Source organism: Zosterops lateralis (genome assembly GCF_965231275.1).
Source record: "Zosterops lateralis genome assembly, chromosome: 4".
In the NCBI taxonomy this organism is placed as follows: Eukaryota; Metazoa; Chordata; class Aves; order Passeriformes; family Zosteropidae; genus Zosterops; species Zosterops lateralis.
The window spans coordinates 53,478,222-53,502,535 of record NC_139765.1 but is presented as its reverse complement, the minus strand read 5'-3'; the positions used below and the strand labels follow the sequence as shown (position 1 = coordinate 53,502,535).

At 35.4% G+C, this 24,314-nt stretch overlaps 1 protein-coding gene across 1 annotated transcript in view; it reads left to right on the top strand.

The window, feature by feature from the left end:
- GRM8 (glutamate metabotropic receptor 8) overlaps positions 1 to 24,314 on the top strand; it is a gene marked incomplete at both ends in the record, with an annotated part of 310,092 nt that overhangs the window by 257,329 nt on the left and 28,449 nt on the right. Inside the window, one exon of the mRNA XM_083859657.1 lies at positions 11,271 to 12,206. Coding sequence (XP_083715783.1) covers positions 11,271 to 12,206 — 936 coding nt within the window. The remainder of the gene's footprint in view (positions 1 to 11,270; positions 12,207 to 24,314) is intronic.

The following is a 24,314-nucleotide window of genomic DNA, read 5'->3' as shown; positions in this document are numbered from 1 at the left end:
TCTGATATAATTTGCACCCAGCCCTCGGGGGCTAAATCTGTTTCACTAGGTTGCTTATGACTGAGAGTGTAATTTGAGATGTTGTCAAAAATCTTTCTAATGTTAAGATAAATGACACCTGGCTGCTTGTCTCTCATCCACATTGCCTGTTACCCTCTCACTGAAGGAAATGTGACAGCTCATTGATGACAGATCCCTTTTGGCTGTTACTTGTCTTGTTTGTTTTCTCTGTGTTTTTGAAATGTGTGTGTTTATTTCTTTCAGGATTTTTCTTGGAATCCAAGTTAAAGTGAATGATTGATAATTCCCTAGCTTCTTAATTCCTTCCCTTTTCAGAATGTAAGCACTAGGTTTTCCATTTGCAAATTCTCCATACTTCCCATTGAGTCTCAAGAGCTTTCTATCTACTCAGATCTGGAAATATTATAAAATAAATCCCAATTTTCAGCTCATAGGAAACCCCCTCACCTTCTCTCATTTTGAAAACCCTCACCTTTATTTCTTTAGTAAGAAGTATTTTTTGGGTTTCATTTGGGTTTTTTCCTCCCCCTAAACATGTTGTGTGGCATTTTCTCCAGCTTAGACTTCTTCCTCATGCTTGTTTTTGTTCCTTCCAGATCACTAGGTCTCTCGGCAGAATTTTAAATTTGATTATTGACTCTTCATTCTAAGTAACAGCACAAACTTGGCAGCAAAAGATTTTCCCCTGCTGCTGGAAGTCTCAGTAAAAAATACCATCTATTTTCTGCCTGGCCTGAATTAGTTCAAACTTTCATGCTTTTTGTGTGTGTGGTTTTGCTACCCGTCTGGAACTGTGTGTAAAGGGCTAGTGTGATTTCTTTTCTTTATGTAGTGCTGAAAATTCAAAATCTTTAGCATAAAAAGATCTGACTCTCCATGAAGAAGAGCTGGAAAATAAGATATGTGCCATGTAAGTGGGAAGCCATCTTAAAGTAGAGACCTGGTGTTTAGGAGTTTGATGTATTTCCTAGTATAATGCACTACAGCTTTCCTTTCCTAAAAACACGTTGGACAAATATGTCAGGAACAGTTTAGGTGGAGTGCCCCTTTTTTTTTTTTTTTTTTTTTGAGACAAGTATTTAAATTTGATCCCTGTATTTCAGCCAAGTTTGACTCTGTCAGAGTCAATGAAGGTTGCTGAGATGAGGGCAACTTTTCCCAAAATTTGAAGTACTTCACTTTGCTGAAACATGTTTTTAGAAGCTGAGATGCACAGGATATTTCAGCTCTGTTTTATGTTACTTTTTGAGAGGTCATTGATGAAGCAAATTCCTTTGTGCTATCCTATTGTTGCTTATGCTTGGATGGAAGGTTCAGTAAATAGATACAAAATTGCCCTGGTTTCTTCTTTCAGTTACTTTGTTAAAAATATTTTTTTGGCAAAATTTCCTCAAAAAGCCCCTGTTTGATAGTATGAGATGGCTGCTGAATATCATACTGATCTGTGTTGCCTTACTAGTTTTAGGATGGTCTGTTCTGTATTCTGCCAATACTCTGCTCTCCTTTATCTTATAGTTTGACTGAGAATTTTTTGGGACTGAGACCATATTTTTTTCTTGTACAGTTGTATAGCCCTTAGTGCACTTGACAATTTGGTCTCTGAACAGTGTGGGAATAAAAGGAATATATTATCTTGTGTTGGTATTAATTTGTAGGAAGGGTTGTGCAGGGAATTTAGAAGCATTTTTCATTTCCATGCGCACAGCTTCTTTTGCTCTGATGAGGAAATAGGAAGAATATTAAACAATTTTAAAATAGTGGGGGAGGATTGAAACTAAAACCAACTTATCAGCATCTTTTCCTTCATATTGAACTGAGGCTTTTTGTGATTGGCTAATTTCTAGTTTTAGAATAATTAAATATTAAAGATAACAAAAACTGTGACAGGTCATCCTCTTAAGAAATAATAACTCATTAGCGTAGCAATACTAAACTTACTGGGCTGAACTAAATCAGCTGAAGATCTAACCCATTACATTTGTTTTACAGCCCATCATGAAGGGGTTTGGAGACAACAGCTCTTGTTTTGATAAACTCACCTTTAACCAATACAATAATTAAAAGCATGCCATGGTTAATATTTTCATAAAAAAAGAGGGATTTATGAAATTATATGGGCTTAAAATTAAAAATATATATATATTAAATTTCTTTAAATTCAAATTGCAACTGTGCTGAACTCCTTGTATTCCCTTGTCTGTGCTGAGCTGTGAAGTGGGGAAGAATCTGGGGACCATTGGGGTTGAAAGGCACCTGGCACAGATTGGAGGCAAATACTGTAGCTATGGAGCACTGGGCTTGGGACAAGCCAGCTCTTACTCAGGTAACTGTAGCTAAAAGAACAGAATTTGGGAGGGAGCATGTTTGTTATGGGTATTTTCCTCAAGAAATGCAGCTAAGCTATTAAACTAGGTCCTTGGGCAGAACTAAGAAGATTCTGCAGACACAAAGAAAGTGATGTTAAAATACTCCTTGCTAGAACTATGCTCCTTTTCTTTTCTCAAAGCACTAAATTTTTTAAGGTATGCTTGCAGGCTATTTCTGCATGATCAACTGCAGGAAGAAAAAAAGTACTTCAAGCATTATGGTTCACATGGTCTTAGTACTAGAGCTGATCAAAACCAGTTGACAAAAAGTGTGATGGTGGAAGATTTCCTCTCAAAAGCCCATTTATTTCACATCTAAATCTGACAAGTTTTTTGGGAATTTAGTTGGTGTGTTTGTAATTTGAGTGCTCGTGAACAGAAAGTTGGAAAAGACCTTTGAGATCATGAAGTCCAACCTATGACATAACACCATCTTGTCAACTAGACCATGGCACTTAGTGCCACATCCAGTCTTTTCTTAAACACCTGTTTAATTATATACACAAAATTATGAAACAGTCTGCATTTGGTAGCATATAATGACTTTAATCCCTGCGTATACATCATGAATTTAATTTATAAATGCTTATAAAATTCTCTTCAAGTGCATGTTAGGGACATGTAAGGGCAGCAAGGACCTCTAGGTAAGGATATGTGATAGAGATTGTCTATGTGAAAGTGGCCTGCATAAAGAATAACTTTGGAAACCAGATTTTCAGTTGATACATTGGTACTAATTATGTGTTTTTAAAATAGACCACTGAACAAGCTTTCAAAAAATATGAAGTCTGCCAATATCACCTAAAATAGGATATTTCCATGGTGGTGTGTTTTGTTTTGTTTGGATTCTTTGATTTGATTCGAGCTAATTTTTTGTCTCCTTTTGTAAAAAGAGGCTATCTTCAGAAGCAAGTGCTTGAAAATTAATTGTAGTTCATGCTTTCAGTAAAGAAAAAAAAATAAATTGCATATATTGAATAGAAGTCCGTACTAGATTTCTGTGAATTTCCTTTTGATGATTATACAGTGCAGTACCAGCAGCTGTTTATTTGATGTCCAGCTAATCATTGCACTTTGTGCTGTTTACTACCCAAGGCATTTGAGAATAAATTGATGTTTCCCAAGTATTCAACCCACATTAATGTTCCTTTTATGGCAAATTGAAGAAGGTATTACACTGCAGCTCCTCCTACCTTTGTACCAAGTATCTGCTAGGGCCAGCAATTCTGAAAGAATCAAAAGAAACCAAATTATGGGAGGAGAAAAATAAAAGTTAAAAAAAAATTAAATAAACCCAAACAAAACAAACAAAAAAAGCAAAACCCAACAAAACAAAACAAAACAGCTAAAACCAACTAAAAACCCCAAAAACGTAAGCTAGATTACAAGCCATATAAAGGCTAGCATTTTAGGACAGTATAGCACTAATAAACACTCTCTGTATATTGTGATACTGTGGTATGATTATTCCCCCTTTTAGGTTTACACAGTGCATTCCTCTATGTAAGTATTCAGCAGTCATGAATTATAAGACTTAATTAGTAGGGTTGGTTTCATTGAGGTAAAATTACTGTATCGGTATCACTTAATAACATATTTGCATTAATAAAGCAAGGCAAGTATTTAAACTTTTCTATTTATGAACATAAGAATCTTTATATTTTTATAGCATTCTTTTCATTTTTGTATGTATTACCTGAGAGCATCCTTCCCTATAATTATTTTTCTGTATCTGAGAATGATTTGTTAATATGTTCTGAGCAATGAAAACATTCTCTTTATTTTAGTAATTCCAGTACTGCGGTTCTGAAAACTGGAGATGACAAGAAAGATTATGACATGCTGAGAAAGCACAGAATTATGATGATGTTTTTGGTATTGATTCTTTGAAAAATATATCGCTCAGTTTTAAAAGTAAAAGTTGTTTTAGTCAAATTTTCTAAACTCTAATTGTTGGGCAGAAAACCTTCTAAACCTTAGAGATGGACATAAGTTATATCACCACTTGAACTTTTTACCTACATTTTCAGCTAAAATGTCTTCACTCCTGTATTCATGACAGCTTCTCTCCAGTGGACTGAAAAGTTAAGATTCAAGAAAGTTAAATAGTTTGGTCAAGGTTGTGGACTGAGACTGTATCATAGCCATATAGGCTGTGTCTTGGCTTAGAGACCACAGCTGCACCACTAATAATATCAATTTCCTTCCTTCTTTCCTGTAGTCCAGAAAATTTTATATCATACTTGCATAAAAATAATTGTGCATACATACATGTAAATAGTATGTAAATATTCAAATGTAAACATTCAAACAAAAATTATGTTAAATTTAACTGTTTTTCCCTTAAGAAACCTGTGAGAGAGGTAAGGTCTCCTCTTTGTTTGCCTAGGAGGAAATTTGGGCAGGTGGATTTACAGTTAAGAGTAATCAGCTTCCATTTGGATTCTTGCAACAACCCATACTTTGATCCTGAAGAAAAAGAGAAAAAATGATTTGTCTTGTGGTAGTCAGACTGCTCCTTTAATACTCATCAAGCTTCTCAGACTCCTTCTCAAACTGATATTAGACTGCATTAGTTTTCAACCATTACCTAGTAAAACCAAAGATATAATTCCACGTTCTTTGCAGAACTCTTGGAATATCTATGCCTAAAATTCAAAAATATGACATCTCAGTTGTTAGGAAAAAACATCTGTATAGGGTGGATGATGTAAATAATTTATAGCAATTATGGAAGATTTGATAATGATAGTGATCTTGTACTGGTATGGCAATCTGGAGTAATGCTCAGTTTTGTTTTGTTTTATTTTAATACAAATGGTATTTTTTTGTCATTGACTTATTCTCTGTCTGCACATGCCTGCTTAAATAGTGGCAAGTTCAGTCTGTAGGCATACCCAGGTTTTCTCTAGTGGAATACATCTGTCTGGCAGATGGAATGCAATGATCATTATATTTAGACTCATAATGAATGCCTTTATTCAGTTTAATTTTGGATTTTAATGGTTCAGATGACTTGATTGGACAAGGTACATTAAAGACTCTAACTTTTACTGTGAGTATAGATAGATAAGACAATTTAAAAATCTAAATACTAGATGAAACTCCCTTAATTCATTCACTTGCTCTGCTCCTATGATGGAATTTTTTGTCAGAAGGTAAATACTTCCAGGAACTTGAGACAAAAAAAAAAAAAGAAAAAAATCCTGGTGATATTTCAGTTCTTTGTCATGATATCTTATGATAGCCAAGAATCTGAATATCTATTAAAAGTCCTGTGAATTTATATGTAAAACTCCTGATGCTTCTGAAAGTCTTGGCTAACTGACTACAAAATAAGATGGCTGTCTGCTCCCACAATCTTAAAATTCCCACTTGCATTAGTCTATCTAGAACTCACATAATTCCATTTGTTACAATAAGACAATTAAACATTAATTTTTCATTTTTAAAATGAATATCTGGCTCTCAGATTTGAAAGAAAAATGAAAATTCTTGCAAGCTATAATATAGCATCATCAGAAACATTTAAATATTACCCTAGTGATGTACTTTGAAAAACCCTCTAGAGGTTGTCCAGGTGTCTTTGTACTGTTCATGGGTTGCTAAATTAAGTAAGTGTTAAGTTTCTCCACGATAAAGAAGAACAGGAAGCAGAGTGTTTTTGTACATACATATTGGACATATAATTCCAAAATTATATTTAACCTATAAATAGCGTTTTTGATCAGTCTCCTCCCTTTGCTGAGGGCATTGCTAAATGAATAAATTGCCTGATTGTTGGAAGAATGTGGGTTCCAGGAACGTGAATGTGCCATTTGTACTGTATCATGTCAATCTTGTATTCTTTTAGCCGAGTTCTCACATCATTAATTTTTTTAGCTCTATTTATTAGATATTAGAGGGAATTGTGTTTGTAATGTTCATAAAGGACAGAGGTGTTTATTTGGTCTTGAATGAAATGGCGTTTGTATTTTAATGGTTTAGTGAACTGTGAATCTTAATACTGCACATTAAAGCAAATTGCAGCCCCATCAGGAAGCTATCTCATGTAGAGAGACTTTTTATGTCCATTGAAATAGCAATGAAGCCATTCTCTTTTTGTATCATGGTGCATTTCATAGAAAATGAATATACATCTTACAGACATGCTGTCAAAGTATTTCTGATGTTTTCACTCTGGTAGATATTGGAATAGTAGGAAACGGAACTGCATCTTAGGGAAATGGGAGGTGTTTCATGATAGCACATCAGCCTATCTGACGCTTTCCAAATTCAGAGAAGCTACTCAAATAAAATTGAGATAATGTTTAAACCATTACTAATAATGGATACAAAGCTAGGTTATCCTAGTCCAGCTGAGCTAGAGGATGTCAGATACATTTAGCAATGAACTTTGCCTTGTAATACACTGTAGTGAACCAGATCTAGAAGATGTCACATGAAAATGAGGTGACAAAATAAGTCTTCCAGAAACCATGGCTACTTAACAATCTGAGATCTGCTCAGCCTTGAGGGTCTGAGCAGTATAAAGAAAGCTGCAGACGCAGACATTTTAATCAGTAAGAGCTATAGAAATGCAGAACTTAATCTTTTTTCAACATCAAAAAGCACCTTCTTTTTTGTGTTTCTGTTGTTTGACTTTGGCCTCTTTGACAGTTTCTTTCCCCCATGAGAATTTTCTTTAGAAATGTGTGCCTAAAGTTAAGATTCCCTAAAGTTAGTTTTGTAACAATTAAATTTCTGGATCACTTTGGGGCAAGTTTTTCAAAGTATTTATATTGTGAAGACTGCAGATGGAAGCATAGTGGGATTTTCAAAAGCAGTTAAACAGACAAGGCACTTAACTCTCATTTAAATTAATTAGCTATATTGAGCAAGTTCCCCATGGCACTTTTGAAAGTTCCACTGCTAAGTGTTTATGTCTACATAAAAAAATATGATTTTCAGAAAAGGATGAGCATCCGGCAACTCCCTTTAAAGCTTGACTATTACAGGTTTTCCGTAGTTCTGGAAATTATAATTGTCCCTTGTTCTGTGTTCCCAAATGATCTTCCTTTGTTTTGTAGTTCCTTAACACTTCCTGCTGCCATTTATTGTATAAAGTTAATCTCAGAGAAGAAGTAGCATCAATAGTACCAGCTCATAAATAGAAGAAGTAATTATATGAATGAATCTTATACACGAGTTCAAGAAACTGGAATCTTTGATACATACAATCAGTGAAAAAACTGGTAGAGATTTAAGACTATTGTAATTATGTTTTGTACTGCATTTACTTATAACGTTTATCTTATGCAAAATAGTAGCCCAAAAATACATTACAGGCAAAGACTACTGCAGGTTGTGGAGTGCTGGGAGTGAACCAGATGACCAGAATTAGCATGATTTTTCAGTTATTAAGGTCTGCCTATATAGAAACCCTTAACAGACTTGTTCAAGTGTAATAAAAGCACAAGTGCTCACTCTGGGGGAGAATTTCCCCTGCCCTGTCCTCTGCTTCTACTACAGTATTGTCTAAATAGCAGTCTGAGGATATACACATCAGCGTTTTGATTTCAATCAAGACTTGTTTTGTGAAATGATTAATTAATTAATAATTAAATAACAATGACTAATTATTCCCAGTTAGCACACTGGCTGGTTGTGGGGCGGGTCTTGGGCTAAGTGAACTGGGTTGCTTCAGGCTGAAATGAAAACAGAATTTGCTTTCCAGAAGGGCAGTTCATCTTCATTAAAGATTACTACTCTTCAGTCCACTGAACTATGTCATAACTAGGTCAGTACAACCTTCTTCTGCAGACTCTAATTTCAAATACAGACCAATGTGAACATCAAGTCCTCAATTAACAGCTTTGCTCCTCTGATTGCTTCTTACTGTGTACATTGCTTGTTAATGTAGCTATAAACTGAGTTGTCAGATGGTTGTGTTCATGGGACAATCCCATCTTGCCACAAACTTCCAGAGTTATCATGCTACAATGCCAGAATTTTCTCAGATATACAAGTATTTTGAAGGAATTTTCAATTTCAAACACTGGCCAATGTTTCTTGGGACTATATCTCCTCTTTTTTTAAAAAAATATAAAATGAAATACAAAACTAATGAGCAAGAATTCAACATTTTTTGATAAATCTAGGTCACTCTAAATGTGCTTTTTTTTGCCTAGAAGATTAATCCAGACAATCCAGATTTTAAAACATAGGATCTATACCTTGTAAAATCTACCCGCCCCAGCCATTCATTCTGGTTATTTTCTACATTGATTAAGGGCTTTTCATGCTTTAAGATTCTATTTGTATTTGGCTTTTTCTATTGTTAACCAGTCAATAGTGCTTATATTCATAATTAATTTATTAGGGAAAAAAATTTCTTTATCCAGTGAGTTTTTCAACATTCATAACTTTATATAACTTTATATGCTAAAAGATATCTTTTTTAGTTTGTTTCAGTTGTGTCAGAGTGAAAAACATATGAATCTTCACAAGTTAGCTTCAGAAGTAGGAATTTATTATTAGTTGTGGCCAATATGAAGTATAACCTGGGGCCCTTTAATGTTTTGCAAATCACTAAGAGATTTTAAGCGTGTTTTTAGTCAATTAAAATTGTCAAGACAAAAGTATGTGAAATCATAAATCACTGTAAAATTAAGGATTTTTTAAAAAAATTATTTTTTTTTAGTAAAGGAGAGGTTCTAAACAACAAAAGGGAACTCACTGTACGTATCTAAGCCATCAATTCACAATACAGTGCCTGTGACCTTAGGATGCTTAATGCCAGATAAGAACCACTGCAGCCCCATGGTATTAAATACTGATCTGGTAAAAACTCACTCGCTAATTCAAATGTGTTTAAAAATTGGACACCTAAGCTTTATCCTGTCAGCCTTTCTGCTGGATGAGATATTGCTTGTTCCTGGCATTCTAAGTTTATGCTGGATAAGGTGTTGCCTACTCTCCTGGTGATTCTGCATTGTGTGTTATAATCTACCCAATATCTACTACTGTGGTTTTCTGAGTCATCCCAAACTTATCCACAGGTCTGGATTAATGACCACGGCCTACTGTTCCCCCATTATTGTAGTATGTGACTAAATCACAAGCTTTGTATTTATGCTCCTAACAACAGTGTGAAGGAGAATTGTCTTTACTATCATGCTGATTTCATCATAGCATGTTCTTTCTCACATCTAGTAGATGAAACAATGAGGGGTTATATGGGCTTTTAGGATTTCAGTGATTAAAACCAGGAGATTGTAACAGAGGTGAATTTTTTCTTAGTGTATCCAGTGCTCTGCTGGAACTCTGTCAAAACTGTTTCATACAACACTAGGTTATCCTTTTGCTTTTTAGAAAGCTAATTGCTTAAATGATTTTCTTTTCCATAGTCACCAAGGATGTATTTTGCATAGTCATCACAATCATTGATATAAAATCTGGTTGACTTCTGGGTATTCAGGATCCCCTCACACTGAAATCCTTGAGTGACTCTGAGGGTTCACAGAGTTTGTCTCCTTGTTACTCTGTGGTCTCTTGGAGTCATCAAAGTCCTGCACAGAAGGGAGGAGGCTGCCTGTTGCTGATTTATACACCCTGCACGGTACTGTAGCTGGTGCTCTGGCTCTCTGGGGAACGCAAATAAGGCCAGCAATGCTACATAGTGATTTCCTCTCAAGTCTGTTGAAAAATTGCTGAAAAAATAAACTTTAAAGGCCAAAATTACCCCTTTTTATAAGCTGTCCCCATTCTGTCCTCCTCCAGCAGGAACTGAAAACATTCCTGGTGCCTGAAGTTTTGTTATTGCTGTTTCACTTAGGAATAAAGCCTCCAAATGAAATAAAAGTGCTAAGTACTTAATAGGCAAGAACAAGGAAAGTTCTTTGTCCTCAAGTGCTCACCACCTCACAAAGGAATGAAAGGTGGGGCCTGGAGCAACAAGGAGTGGTTCTGGTGCCCACAAGGGGCTTGGCTCTGCTCACAGCTCTGCTTCACTCACAGTGACCTCTCCAGAACAGGGCTTTAATAAGGGTGGGCTAAGGGCAGCTGGCACCAAACTGAGTGATAATTTTAAGTAGAAAATTCTTTAATCCAAGAGTTCCCTATTCAGATTTCATTTGCAGGGCATGCAGGAAGAATACATAAAGTATATTTTGCTAATGTGCTGCTGTGTAAAAAGCTGGGATTTCTTAAACAAGATTGCATTGTTCTGTGCTACAAAAGGATCCCTGGACTTATTATATCAGAAGAACTAAAGCAGTAGTCATGAAATCTTCTATTATTATTCAGAAAGCAGTATATACTTATTTTAATCTTCTAGAAATGTAAACACAACACTTGTGAGCATTTCAAGGCTTTGAAGGTGCAAAAGTATAAAATGTCTGCATTTGTGGATGGGGTAGCATCACAGACCTTTCTTTTCTGGCACTCTGTTCTGCCAGGGCTGATGTATGGAGATTTAAATCTGTTTCTTTACTGTACCAAAAATTGCTCTGAAGCACACTCTGAAAATAGACTTATTTTGTAATTAAATGTTTGAGAACTACTGATACCTATATTTGCATGTGATTAACTTTTTACAGCACTGCTTTTTGCTTTTAAACTAGCCTGGAGTCAATAAATATCTTTACAGATGTCAATTTGGTCAGCAGTAAAGAGGTAAATAGAAACTAATGACACTCATCAAGCCTGTGGCATGAATGATTTATTGGACACAATCATTTAACACTTTTTTAAAGTCAGTGCAAGGGAAAGAAACAGGTTTCTTATTATGGTAAACTGTATTTGTGCTGTCAGCATGCAGTGATTTATGACAAACCTGTGGCCAGGATTAGGATATTATAAATGAAGGAAAGTAGAAGTCTCATTAATTTTTTATACCCACAGGTAGAAGACATGCAGTGGGCTAACAGAGAACACACTCATCCAGCATCTGTCTGCAGCCTGCCCTGTAAAGCTGGGGAAAGAAAGAAGACGGTGAAGGGAGTGCCGTGCTGCTGGCACTGCGAGCGCTGCGAGGGATACCACTACCAGGTGGATGAATTCAACTGTGAACTCTGTCCCATTAATAAAAGACCAAATGCCAACCGTACGGATTGCCAGCTTATCCCTATAATCAAACTGGAGTGGCATTCTCCTTGGGCCATCGTGCCTGTCTTCATAGCTATTCTGGGTATAATTGCCACCACCTTTGTGATCGTGACGTTTGTCCGCTACAACGACACACCGATCGTCAGGGCGTCTGGGCGGGAGCTCAGTTACGTGCTCCTGACTGGGATTTTCCTCTGTTACTCTATTACTTTTCTAATGATTGCAGCTCCTGATACAGTGGTCTGCTCATTTCGAAGGATCTTTCTGGGACTTGGCATGTGTTTCAGCTATGCTGCGTTGCTTACCAAAACAAACAGGATTCACAGAATATTTGAACAAGGTAAAAAATCTGTCACAGCTCCCAAATTTATTAGTCCGGCTTCTCAGCTGGTGATCACTTTCAGCCTCATATCCTTGCAGCTTATTGGAGTCTTCATCTGGTTTGCTATCGATCCACCACACACCATTGTAGACTATGGAGAACAGAGGACACTTGAACCAGAAAATGCCAGAGGAGTTCTCAAATGTGACATTTCAGATCTTTCTCTCATTTGTTCCCTTGGATATAGTATTCTCTTGATGGTCACATGCACTGTTTATGCTATTAAAACAAGAGGGGTTCCAGAGACCTTCAATGAAGCAAAACCCATTGGATTTACTATGTACACAACCTGCATAATTTGGTTAGCTTTTATTCCAATCTTTTTTGGTACGGCCCAATCAGCAGAGAAGGTAAGTGATGATGTGTTTACATATCAAAACACTACTCTTTTTTTATTTTCATTTCTCAATAATTGCAGCACTAAAACATTTTCACACTTATGAATGTGTAATTCTGAATGGCAAAAAACCTGTCAGAATTCACAGACAGTAAAGTACACATTTCAAAAGGTAGGTTTCCTATATATTAACACAAGGAAGTGATTGTTGTGTGACTGGCATAAAAATGTTGACAATTTTTCAATATAACCTTAAATGACTGTTTCTTCTAACGTTTGTTATTGCCCTTCAGTGATGCTGTGGCCTGTTACATGAAGCACTATCAATCTTTGTTATCATCCACAGATCTGATAGAACTGGTTACATTCCACAAATCTAAGAAGATCAACTTACATTTGTCAAAAATAATGAAGAAAAATGCCGGGGAAGAATGAAAAGAATTACTTTTGTCTTTGGTTGACATGCTAAACTTTGAAAAAATTTAAAAGGACCAAAAATAGAATAGGAGGAAATGAATGGTGAATGAAGTGTGTATAAATTCGTATAAGGCATAATTCACTAATTGTTATATCAATGCGAAAAGAAAACACTTTTCTGATAATTTAATAAGAAATTAAATGATTCGTACTTGGATGCAAAACATGTCAGACATGTTACTCTCCTTCTCTCAGTTTTAATGGGAAGGCAGAGGTAAATGTTGACTGTGTGAGTATTTATTGAGATACAGTGGTGAAAATGACAAATTATGCAGGGAAAAGCAATAATACTAGTATCAATCTTCAAAACTGCAAATATTTGATATGTGAAAAATCTTAAAAATAAGAAATTAAATTCGACACTCACATAAATTCTTGTCTTTCCTTCTAGCAGGTGTTTTGTATGTTTTCAAACATTCATTTTCATTTGATTGGAAAAGTTATCATGTGTTCACTTATAACTGCAAAGGTTTGACATGTCTAGTTTAGAGGGCACCCTTGTCTGTGGAATTAAAGAACAGGTCTGTATATTGTGATGAAGCACTTTCAAGCAGAACGATTCTATGGGGCAGAGAGTGTGGCAGAAAAAACATTTTCCTCACTGAAAATTGAAACAGACTTGCTGGATTAGATCAGGCTTATTTCCATGGCTTTTTGTATTAAGTCAGGGAAGTGAATACCAAGGTAATGGTATATCACAGACAAAGTTAAAATCCCATTTGGCATAGGAAAACATGTTTAGGTAGATTGTTTTTAAATTCTGACTTTTTTTGTACTTGTAGGTTTAAGTCACAAAAATGCTTTGCTGTCTAAACGTGTGGTACTTTTAACATGAATCAGGTTTATGATGAGTACTTGGACCAAAAAGAATTGAGTCTTGAAGCAGGAACTATTTCTCTGCTGGCAGCCATGCAGTGACTTCGATTTATACCATCAGTTCACCTTGGCTTATAGTAAAGGATGGTTTGTTTTCAACCTTTAAAAACAAGATTAATGAACATCTCTTTTGCATTTTTCTTTTGAAACCTAAGACTGAACACAAAAATGATGCTAAATCACACAGCTTCTAACACTAAATTTTACTTGTTAATTGCCTTTTTTCTTTCTAAATAATTTGGTTTTATTCCATCTTCTTTATGGAGGGAAAAAATGCTAATAACAGTAGCTCTGTAATTCAAATAATTCTTCTCAAAGTGCTGCTTCTTTTTGCTGCAAAAAAAAGCATGCTTCCACACAGAGTCTTACAGGCATCTTCATAACAGTTTACATATTCCATACAATAAAAAAGCTTCTTTGAGTGGGATAAAAAGGTAATATCTTACTGCACACATATGCATGGTCTGAGTAAACTTATAGTTTCTCAGTTAAGGCATAAGAAACAATTTAAAAACAAGCTAATGTATTCTAGAATATTTTATTTGAAATTTGATATTATGATCTTTCTGGAGGATGAAAGAAATGAAGAAGTTACAGACTTTTTTGGTCTTTACTTACATTGCAGTTATTTTAGACTCCTGATTTTTTTTTTTTCATGTCTTGAGTTTACTCAGAGAGAACAGAGCAATAACAGCTGGGGGTTTTAAAGTGCTGTTTTAAAGCAATGTTTCCCTTATGAATTGTTGACAGTAATAAATTTATCATGACACTCATTACTTGCCAGGGGTGCTTCCAATTACTAACTTTAGATAACACTACTGTTTGAATAACGAGTAGTTAAAACTTCTCCAAAATGTTTTGAGGAACTTCAGTTTTCCTAAACATTAGCAGTGCTTATAGTGCTTAATAGCAGAAGTTACTAAGCATTTTTTGAAAAAGAGGTTGTACTTACTTAATTATTCAATTAACACTAATTGAATAACAAACCTACTGAGCAGCTTTTATTTTGCTGTCAATACCCCTGATTGAAAAAAAAAAGTACCATCAATGCTGAAAATGGATGTCTAGATCCAAAACTCAAAGCTCACCCTAGAACAATTAGCTTTAAATTTATTAGCCTTGGGCATCAATTCCCAGAAGTATAAGTTTCCTAAGAGATTCTATATAAAGTCTAGAGGAGTGTAAACCTGTAGAGTCAGCACAAGTCCATAAATTGAGTGTTGACATCAATCAAACTTCAAATACCCATAATGAAGGTAATTTAAATAAGCATAAATACTTATCTGCAGACAGATTAGGAATCTTGATGATGCGTTCTTGCTGTGAAGCACAGAATGGGAAACTGCTCTTTCTTCTGTGCTCATGAAGAATCTTGGGTCTTTGGCTGGTGAATGCAGCTGAGTTAAATACCTGAATTTGCATGCAGTGACATATCCATAAGAAAAAAAAACATAGTAAAAGTTAAGGTAACCTGACAAGATGCAATGGCATTATGTTGATTTCTAGCCTTGACATTTGGAACATTTTTAATAGTACTTTATAACAAATGCTATTTCTTTTAATTTGTATTATCTCAGTTTACATATAAGTATTAAACTAATACATTTTTTTTTAAAAATGCTTTTTATTATTATGGAAATTATATATATATATGGATAATTAAAGAAACGTTGAAGTACCAATGCAAAATAACTTGGCATAATTCAAGCTTGGTGGCTTGTATTGATCTCCACGTTTAATAATCTGTCCTTATTTGAGATTGTAATTCTTACAGATGTCCTACAGAGAAAATATGAGCATTGAGTTTAGGTCCTGTGTGATTTTTTTTTGTTTGTTTGTTTTTGTTTTTGTTTTTGTTTGTTTTTAGCTCATGATTTTGTCTATTCATGTTCATGCCTGTTTTGACAGCTCCTTCTTTATGAAAGGAACCTACTACAAAAATTTAAACTATTCCAGTATGTCATTAAACTGAATGACAAATGCCCCCCTAAGACATAAACCATTAATTTTTAACACTTACATTAATGTCAATAAGGTTCTTTAGAGGCAAAGGAGAGAAATTCTGTGATAAAGCATTTTGCAAATATAGCTTTCCTCTGTCATGCACATGTATAGAGCAAACACTGGAAGTACTGGAATCATCTAGGATAGAGATGTCTGAAATGTCATTATGACCAGAATGCTGCTGAAAAATAAATTGAATACCTGATTGGTAAAAACTGGTACTTCAGTTCCTGGGAAAAGTAGGTAAAAATGGCAGATTGTACTAAAACCTTCTGAGGATAGATGGCTGTCTGAAGTACAACCCTATTTAATAAACTGAACTTAGTAAATTTCCTTCCCTTTAGCATTTTTGAGAGGTGGATAAATCATGTTTATTCACAGATTATTATCACACGTCATTGTTATCAGACATAATTTATTATATTAATCTGGAAATACTTTGCTTGAATGAGAAGGTGAATACTTGGTCCCCCTACTTGTGAAAGAAGAGATGTTTCACTTTCTACTAAGGAGAGACCATAACATTACACTGAATAATTTCTTCCTTCTCCTCCAACTGAAAGCAATTACAAGGTGTAATCTAACAAGGCAGATAAATTTTAATATATTTGCAATTATTCTGACAAGTCTGACCTCTCTATCCATAACTGCAGTATAGACAAATTGCAATTTTATAGTAGAAATTTTTTCATAAATTACTATCATTATGATCTTACTATTCCAGCTGTTTTCATGCTGGATTTATTGTTCAGAGGATCTTATGCTTATATCCATCTGTTTGTTTGTAACATTAAAAGAAGTTAGACACAATACTAAAAGTATTCCACTATTAATTTGACTTGTAAATTACTGCTGTAATTGTCAAGATAAAGAACTTCAATTTTCAGTGGGAGGAAGAGGTAGTTCCATCAGTGTAGTAATATAGTTCAGGTAGAGATTTCTTTATTCTCCCATATTTCTAAAAAAATTATACAAATCATCTTTTTGTGTGAGTGTGTGCTTACGTAATGAATTCTTGATTAAATGTATTCCTGTGACTGCAAGAAAACAGCATCTTATGTGTTAATGAAGGGCAGAGCACTGAGCTTGTTCTTCAGCACAAAGCATTATTTTCTAATCCTGATCATATTTGGAGATCTAGCTCTGCAGGTAGTCCATGCAATACACATCATAGGAAAAAGTCCAGAAAGTCAACTTATAAATTTAGCATTTCTTTCATTTTATGAATAATGTTTGGCTTGATTAAACTAGAATCTCTGCTGCCAACACTGTGCATAGCATGAGGTTTAATCTGAGGGATATTTGAAACAGTTTCTCATTTTCCTTATTACAGGAGCAGGAGTTAGAAGACTGCTGAAGTGATGCATTCCATAGTCAGCAATTTATCATTGTTCAAAACTCCCTTTCTTCACTCCTAATGGTTTTTTATTCAGAATCCTTAGAATGTGGGAGTACTTGCAACATTTAAAAAAACCCCACAACTATCAGTACTTGAATTTTTGCATGTCTAAAGTACAAGATTCCTAAGGAGCGGCTCAGAAAACTGGACTTGTTTAGCTTGCTTCTACAACTTTCTGCAGCAAGGAGGGTGTTGTTTTTTCTCCCAGGCAGCAAGTGATAGAACAAGAGAAAATTGCCTCAGGTTGTGGCTGGGCAGGTTTTGGTTGGATGTTAGAAAAACTTTCTTCCCTAAAAGGGTGGTCAAGTATTGAAAAGGTAAGTGATAGAGTCACTGTCCCTGGAGGTATTTAGAAGAGATAGATGTGGCACTTAGGCACATGGTTTGGTGGTGGACTTGGCAGTGTTAGGTCAGGTTTTGGTGATGTTAGAGGTTTTTTTCCAGCCTAGATAATTGTATTATTCTATGTCTTGGAACAGAAAATTAGTAAAAATTCACCAATTATCTGATAGAAATATCCCTCCCTCTCACTGGAAATCATGTTAAGAATGAAGAAACTTTTCATCCTTCTCATTTCATGTTTTTTCAAATGTAAAATTTAATGAGCAAAATTATTTCTATGCTTCATAATTTCCTCCAACACTTGGCCTAGTCCTTGGCAACAATCTTTTGCTGTTCTGCTGTAGAAACAGAGTATTAAAAAAGATGTCAACAAGAGTGTGACCAAATCACAATTTACTGCCCAATCTTCCTCTGCTCCCTTTCTGTCTGAGAGGAAGTTTCTCGTCCCTTGTTTATCTCTGAGGCAGCATGTTCCCCTCCATCTGGAAGATACTCAGTGCACTGCAGGCCATGGTCTTTGCTGGGTCCACCCACTGGCTGAACAAACTGTTTTCAGCAGCCCTCAAATCTGTTTTCCCTCCCAGCCTCCCATGAGCTGACGTTGGAGGACAAAGGAGAAGTCACATCTCTCCTGGGTGGCAGCGTAAACTACAAATGGTACCTGTAATGAGAAACCGGTTAAAGATAGAGATCCTCTTTTCTTTCAAAAGCTGCTTTGTGGGAACCCATTCCAAAAGTTATTTCTTAGGAAAAGAATGTGATTCTGTTTTTATTTTTTTCAAGTTTATTAGCTGATAAGTGAGACAGAACTGATGAATTAGGTAATTAAAAATATTGTAGGCATTTTCAAAGCTTTTTTTCAGTTTCAACCTTTTCTATCCTTGTAAGTTTAAACTGAAATTTGGAAGCAGAGCAGTTCTGATATTTAAAGAGCGTAATTTCACAAGTTTCCATTTCTTAAACTGAGAAATGTCTGGACTGTTGACTGTAACACCAGTCTTCATTTAAAAGACCCACTTAATGAAAAGATTTTTGATGAGTTTTCAGGCCAAGTACTTCTTTTAGAAAATACTAATTTTTAAAATTTCTAGCCCTTGTTTAGATTTTTTTGTTATTCAGCACAGTGAGTACCTGAGTCTCAGCAAGTATTTTTGCTGAATGACTGACTGTACAAAGTTAATCCATATATAATTTTAAAGACTGGATTTTATTGTTTTAAGATATGCCTATTACCTTTAGAGTGCATTTTCATTTCCCTGTTTACTTTTATCTTAATGAAGCTACAAGGATTTTGAGTATGTGTGCTGAGCACTGATTTTAATTACAGAATCACAGAATGAACTAGGTTGGAAAAGACTTATAAGATCATCTGGTCCAACCTATGATAAGTTTTCTAGGATGTATCACAAAGATAGTCAACACCAACTCCTCCAAGAACAAAGTGGAGTATTTAGTAAAATATATTTTTGAGTTTTTAGCCCAGTGAGACACTAATGTGTGCACCTGAGGGTTGCAAACCCTTTTCATTTCTGCATAGCTTCATGTCTGTTCCAGCATGAGCATTGAGCTGGCATACCTAGTTGTATACATGGAAAAGATGTGCACCTGCCACATAATGGAAAACACTGGCATTTTGCTTGTCTGACATGTTTGCTTCTGGCCCCATCATGTCTGATGGCTTTTGTCCCAAAGTCAGAAATGAGCTGCCAGAAAAATTTTCCTGTGATCAGCTTCCTACCCCATCCTGGGGAATGTCAGAGAGTTGCTTACATGTAGATGAAGATGGAATTGTGTGCTAAAGAACTTTAAATATATCCTTTTGGCTACTTGCTGGCTTCTGTGATAAGCAATTAATCCTGAGAAGCAGAAACAATTTTGTGAAGCACAGATAGCTAAATAACTCATCTTTTTTTTTTTTTTTTTTTTTTTTTTTTTTTTTTTTTTTGTTTGTTTTTTTTTTTTTTTTTTTTTTTTTTTGTTTTTTTTTGTTTGTTTTTTTTTGTTTAAAAAAATCAATAATCATAGAAAGCAGTTTGTGATAGACCAGAAATCTTTCATAAAGATAATGAAAAAATTATACCTTAGCTACTGTATTTTTAGGAATCACCTAATAGATTCACCTCATAAAAATATTGATCTTTTGTCTCTGATTTCTTCAGTGCCAAAAATCTGGTTGTGTTCAACAAGTGCAGTGTAAGATAAACCTTCCAGCATTTAAAAAATCTTAGGTTTTTAGGGCACTGTAGGGACTGGTTTAATTTGCGTAAGGTAAAAGCAGTGATAACACAAACCATATGGAAAACATCTTTAAGCAAATTTATCACTTGCTGAAAAATGTTTGTAAGAAGACAGGAAGGGGGATTTTTTTCAGCTAAGAATGATTTGATAAACCCACATCCTGGGAAAAAAAAAGCTGTTGGTAAGAGAAAGTTAATTGGAACTATTTCTAACCCTTATACTCTTGATAAGGCAAATAAAAAAAATCTTTAAATAGAACAATGCCTAGAAATCGTGTTGGATCTATTTCTGGGGTGCTCTTGGGAAACTCCATGTTCTTGCTAGCTCTTGCCAAGTTGAAAACAGTACCTCAGTAGCCTTTGTTATAGCTTTAACAAGGCTTATACCTTACTGAAAGCAAGTAAACACCTGTATGAAAGAAGAAACAAACTAAGAAGGCTTTTAGCTTGACTCAGAGTAGATATTCCGCTTCTTACTTCCTCTGGCAAGAATTCCAGTTTTGCATAGGATTCATACCAATATCAATATGTTGATCTTCCATATAGGACAAAATGCTGTGGACTGGTAAGTTGTCATGCTTATGCAAGCTCATCCCATCTTGAACTTGACACCAGTTGCCCACCACACTGGTAAACTTGATCCTCATTAGATGATCAGCACCCAATGAAAGCCATTTTACCTTATATTCCCTTTAGACAAACAACATTTTGAAGCACAGTTATGGTGACTGAACTAAAGTGTTTGCTAAGCACAGTAGGTTGATGTATGTTTCAGCCCCTAGTGATCGTTCTGTTAAAGAATTGTCATAATTTGTACACCTGGGAAGATGACAGTAAATTGGATGTCCTATCAAAATACAAGATTCAGACAAAAAAATCTATTGAGAAATAAGCCCAGCAAAATTCGTAACAGAATTGATAAATTCAATAAAATTCTAAAATTTCATGTAAGGGACAGTGAATTTTAAATTCATGTCTCATATAGATCAAAATACCAGGAACGAGAAATGATAGAAGTCTGATTTCACCATGACTAGTGAACTTTATGCTTACTCTTAAAACATAAAACTTAGTCTATTATGGGATAACTATTTCATTAGACTGTTAATACTGAATATGCATGTGTGTGTTTTCACATAACTATAAGCTCTTTCTTGCATGAAATGAGAAGAGCTAGTATAGAAAGCCCAGCAAAACCAATAATTTTAATACATATATAAGAAATTTCTATTAACCAAAAGAAGTCTTTCATTGATTGTATAAACCTATTCATTTAAGCTTATCTTTCAGTTTACAGTGCATCTTCTTGACAAGGAATGAAATGACCATAGAGAGACCCATGTAAGCTCATCCAAGAGAGTCAAAATTTAACTATAGCAGGACATAATATTTTTTTCAGTAATTGAAACAAAAATAGAGTAATTATGAAATATCTTAAGTCCAGACATTAATTTTCAGTGTGTACATAGATTTTGAAATTTTCCTTTCCTAAAATGGTGCTTTCCAGACTTGAGAGTGACTTCATAATCAGTAAATTTACCAGAAACATGACTCTACTAGAATGGTCAAATCATTGTTTTCATAGTGATTACCATGGTCATGTTCATTTGATATCGTGAAGCTTATGGATGGGATTGAAGTGGTGTTATCAGGCTCACTGATAGAACTGGTGACACAGCACCTGCATATATCTATTTTGTGCAGAAAACATCTTTATTTCTACAACTGTACAATAAGAATAACTGCACAATGAAGAGAAGAAAGGCAAAGTACTTGATTTTCTTTTTTTTAAACTCCACTGAATTTAGATGGAATAGATTAAGAGGAGGTATTCACAGGTAGGGTGAATGCCATTCATTAAGGCACTGCAAAACGCTTCCCAATTACAAAACAACAAGTTCAGAAGGAGATTAGAAGAGAGGAGGGGAACTACTTACAAGACAGTGTTCAATGGAAAATAAAGGAAAAGGTTTTTAGCTCTGATGCTGAGGAGCACAGTACATGTTGCAAATGTCTTTTCTAGAAAGTTAGAAGTCATAATTGAATGAGGTATAGCAGAAGAGCTCACAGCAGGCAAAGCATCTATCTTCAAATCTAGTCATCAAAAAGACACAGGCAAACCAATGTGGCATGATGCTGAAATTGGTCCCAAAGCTCAAAACTGCTTTACAAACAGTCTCTGTAAGGGAATTGTTTGCACCATATGTTTTCCTAAAGAACTGATCTACAGAAAGGGTGCTTTAGATTATGGTACAAACTGAAGCAGCTTCCTCCAGAACACATCACCTCTTATCCTTTTGAGCCATCACACTGCATAAAATTTTATTGATCTACAAAGATCGCATACCTCCATCAAGGCTTCCAGATTCCTAGCTGGAAATTTCTCTGCTATTTCTCCAAACTATTTGCCTTGTCAATGAGGCTTGTAATTTCATTGTTTCCAACCACCACCAAAGATATAACCTTTGTCCTTTTCAACCTTCAAATTTTTGCTGTTAAATTTCTCTCTTGTTTCCCTGCCTGCTTACTTGATAGTTTGTCCAAGATACAGCAGTCATTGCAACCAGTGGTGCATTTCTTTCTATATCCCAGTATCTTATATCCTAAGTATCTTATATGCAAATTCCTAGTTATTTTCTGTGTGACCTAGGACTTAAACTCTCAACTTATCTCTGCATCTCTTCCTCTTCCTCACTGACATTGATGATGGCATTTTGTAATTGGTGTTTGCTACTTCCACTCCTAAATTTAGATGGTTTTACAGACATTTCCTCCTTCCTCTCCCCTAACATTCTCAAATTTGTCCAAGTTCTAGTTCCTTTGTTTAGTGCTCTACTTCTGAAAGGTTCTGGTAAAGCCACAATCAAGTGAGTGAGAGTTTTGCCAGTGATGTCAAAAAACATTGATGCTTGTGCTGTTTCTATACTTTGTCTGTTCGCATCCCATCTGTGTTTCAAACTACTAAAAGCTTTTATAAAGGGACCTGTGTAACTTGGAATTTCATACATCTGTGTCATATCAGAATATAGCTGTGGAATTTGATATTTTATTTTTCATTTTTTTTTTCTAAAATATAGGTGACATTTGACTTGGCTTAAAGTTGAGCTGACTATCCTGTATTTTTGTGTAGTTTTAATAAACAGCCCATGTGTGTTTGAATTCTCCTGCATACAAGAAGGCATAAAAAATACATTACAGACAGTTCTGGTTTTCTAAGTACCCAAAGCAGAGAAAGTGTTAAGGACGTAAGTACATTATGTCCTTAAACATTGCTTTAGCAGAGAAGCTTTTAAGCACAAGAGAGGCATAAAAGGAGGAGAGCAATATGTGGTGTGCTTCCTCCTATCTCCTGGGCAGAGGTGTAACAGGCAGATCTGGTTGACTGTTTCTTTGGAGGTTTTCTTTTGGCTTTTTTCTTTCTCGTTGTACCCATGTAGCTCTGTAGTGGTAGTTTGGCAGGTAGTTTGCCAGAGGGTTGGGGGCTAGAGGGAAGCACTGTCAGCTGGCATTGCTCCAGCTGCACTTGCTTTGAGAAGGTGTTTCAGAGCCAGGCATTTCAGGATTTGACTATACTCATTTCCTCTCAAGGTCACCAGAATATGCAAGGAAATGTCAAAACTGCAGTTTAGCAAGCCTCTTCTGTATGACACAAGTTAATGTGGTTTCTACATTAAGAAGTTATTTGTGTTTCAAAACAGTGACAGTAGGCTGAAAATCTACTCAATAGAATTTATTTTTATTGCGATGAAGAGATTTTTAAGTGCTGTCAGTTTCATCTTCCAGAGTGCACTAACACCTTTCAGAGCACTGTTTGACAATAAATCTAATTAGTAATTTCTGTCTCCTCTACATGAGTGAAATAAAGGCTTTTGTAAAATTATACTAGACTTTTTACCAATTGAATGAAAGGATTAAGCCTGATTTTAATTGCCATTTGAATACTAAAACAAGCTCTTTGGGCCTCTTTGCCTGTGTGAACACAGGCTTGCCTCTTGGAGTTGTTGTGCACACATGTTGACATAAGACCAGACCCCTACAGTTGTACAATGAAACCATCAGCACCTCTCCAACACATGGAATGCCTGAGAACCAGTGCTGAGACCTATTTTTACTGCAGTTAACACCATGCTGTTTAAAATGACAGATATAAGGAAGCAACTTAGATCTAGCATGTCAGGCTAGCCAGAAGTGATGTGATTCTGAGCAACAGAGCACTTATTTTCTCAGTGATTTTTCTGTTTTTATTCTAGCCTTTTCAGCACTGGTAAACAATACTCTCTTCCTCCTACAAAGCCACCCACTTGGGTGAAGTATTTTTCTCAAAGGCCCCAAATTCTATGCCTCATTGACTTCTTGTTGAAATCACTTTTTCAGTATATTCACAGCTCATCTCTCCTTTTTCTTCCCTTAACCAAGGCCTATTTCACTTATTTTGAAGAATCACACTCTCTTTGCTTAGGAAGTTTAAGTGTGCATGTTTTCTTATTCAGGTGACGTCTGTATTTTGCTCACAATCTAATTAAGTGTGTGAGTAATATCTATGTTAAAAAAGAAAGAGAAAAAGGAACGAAACCCCTTGGTTACATCCTAGAAGCTTCAAGTATTTAGATTTGTCAAAGAACATTAAGGAAACTAGCGTACATGTAATTTCCAAAGGTGGGCCCTTGTTGTCCTGTGTCTTCACTAGCACAAGTCTCCCCCTGATGCAGTCTATTAAGAATATACTTGTTTGCAGTTTCAGATATTATGTATGCTTATTTCAGATGAGTAAACAGCTGTCTAATAG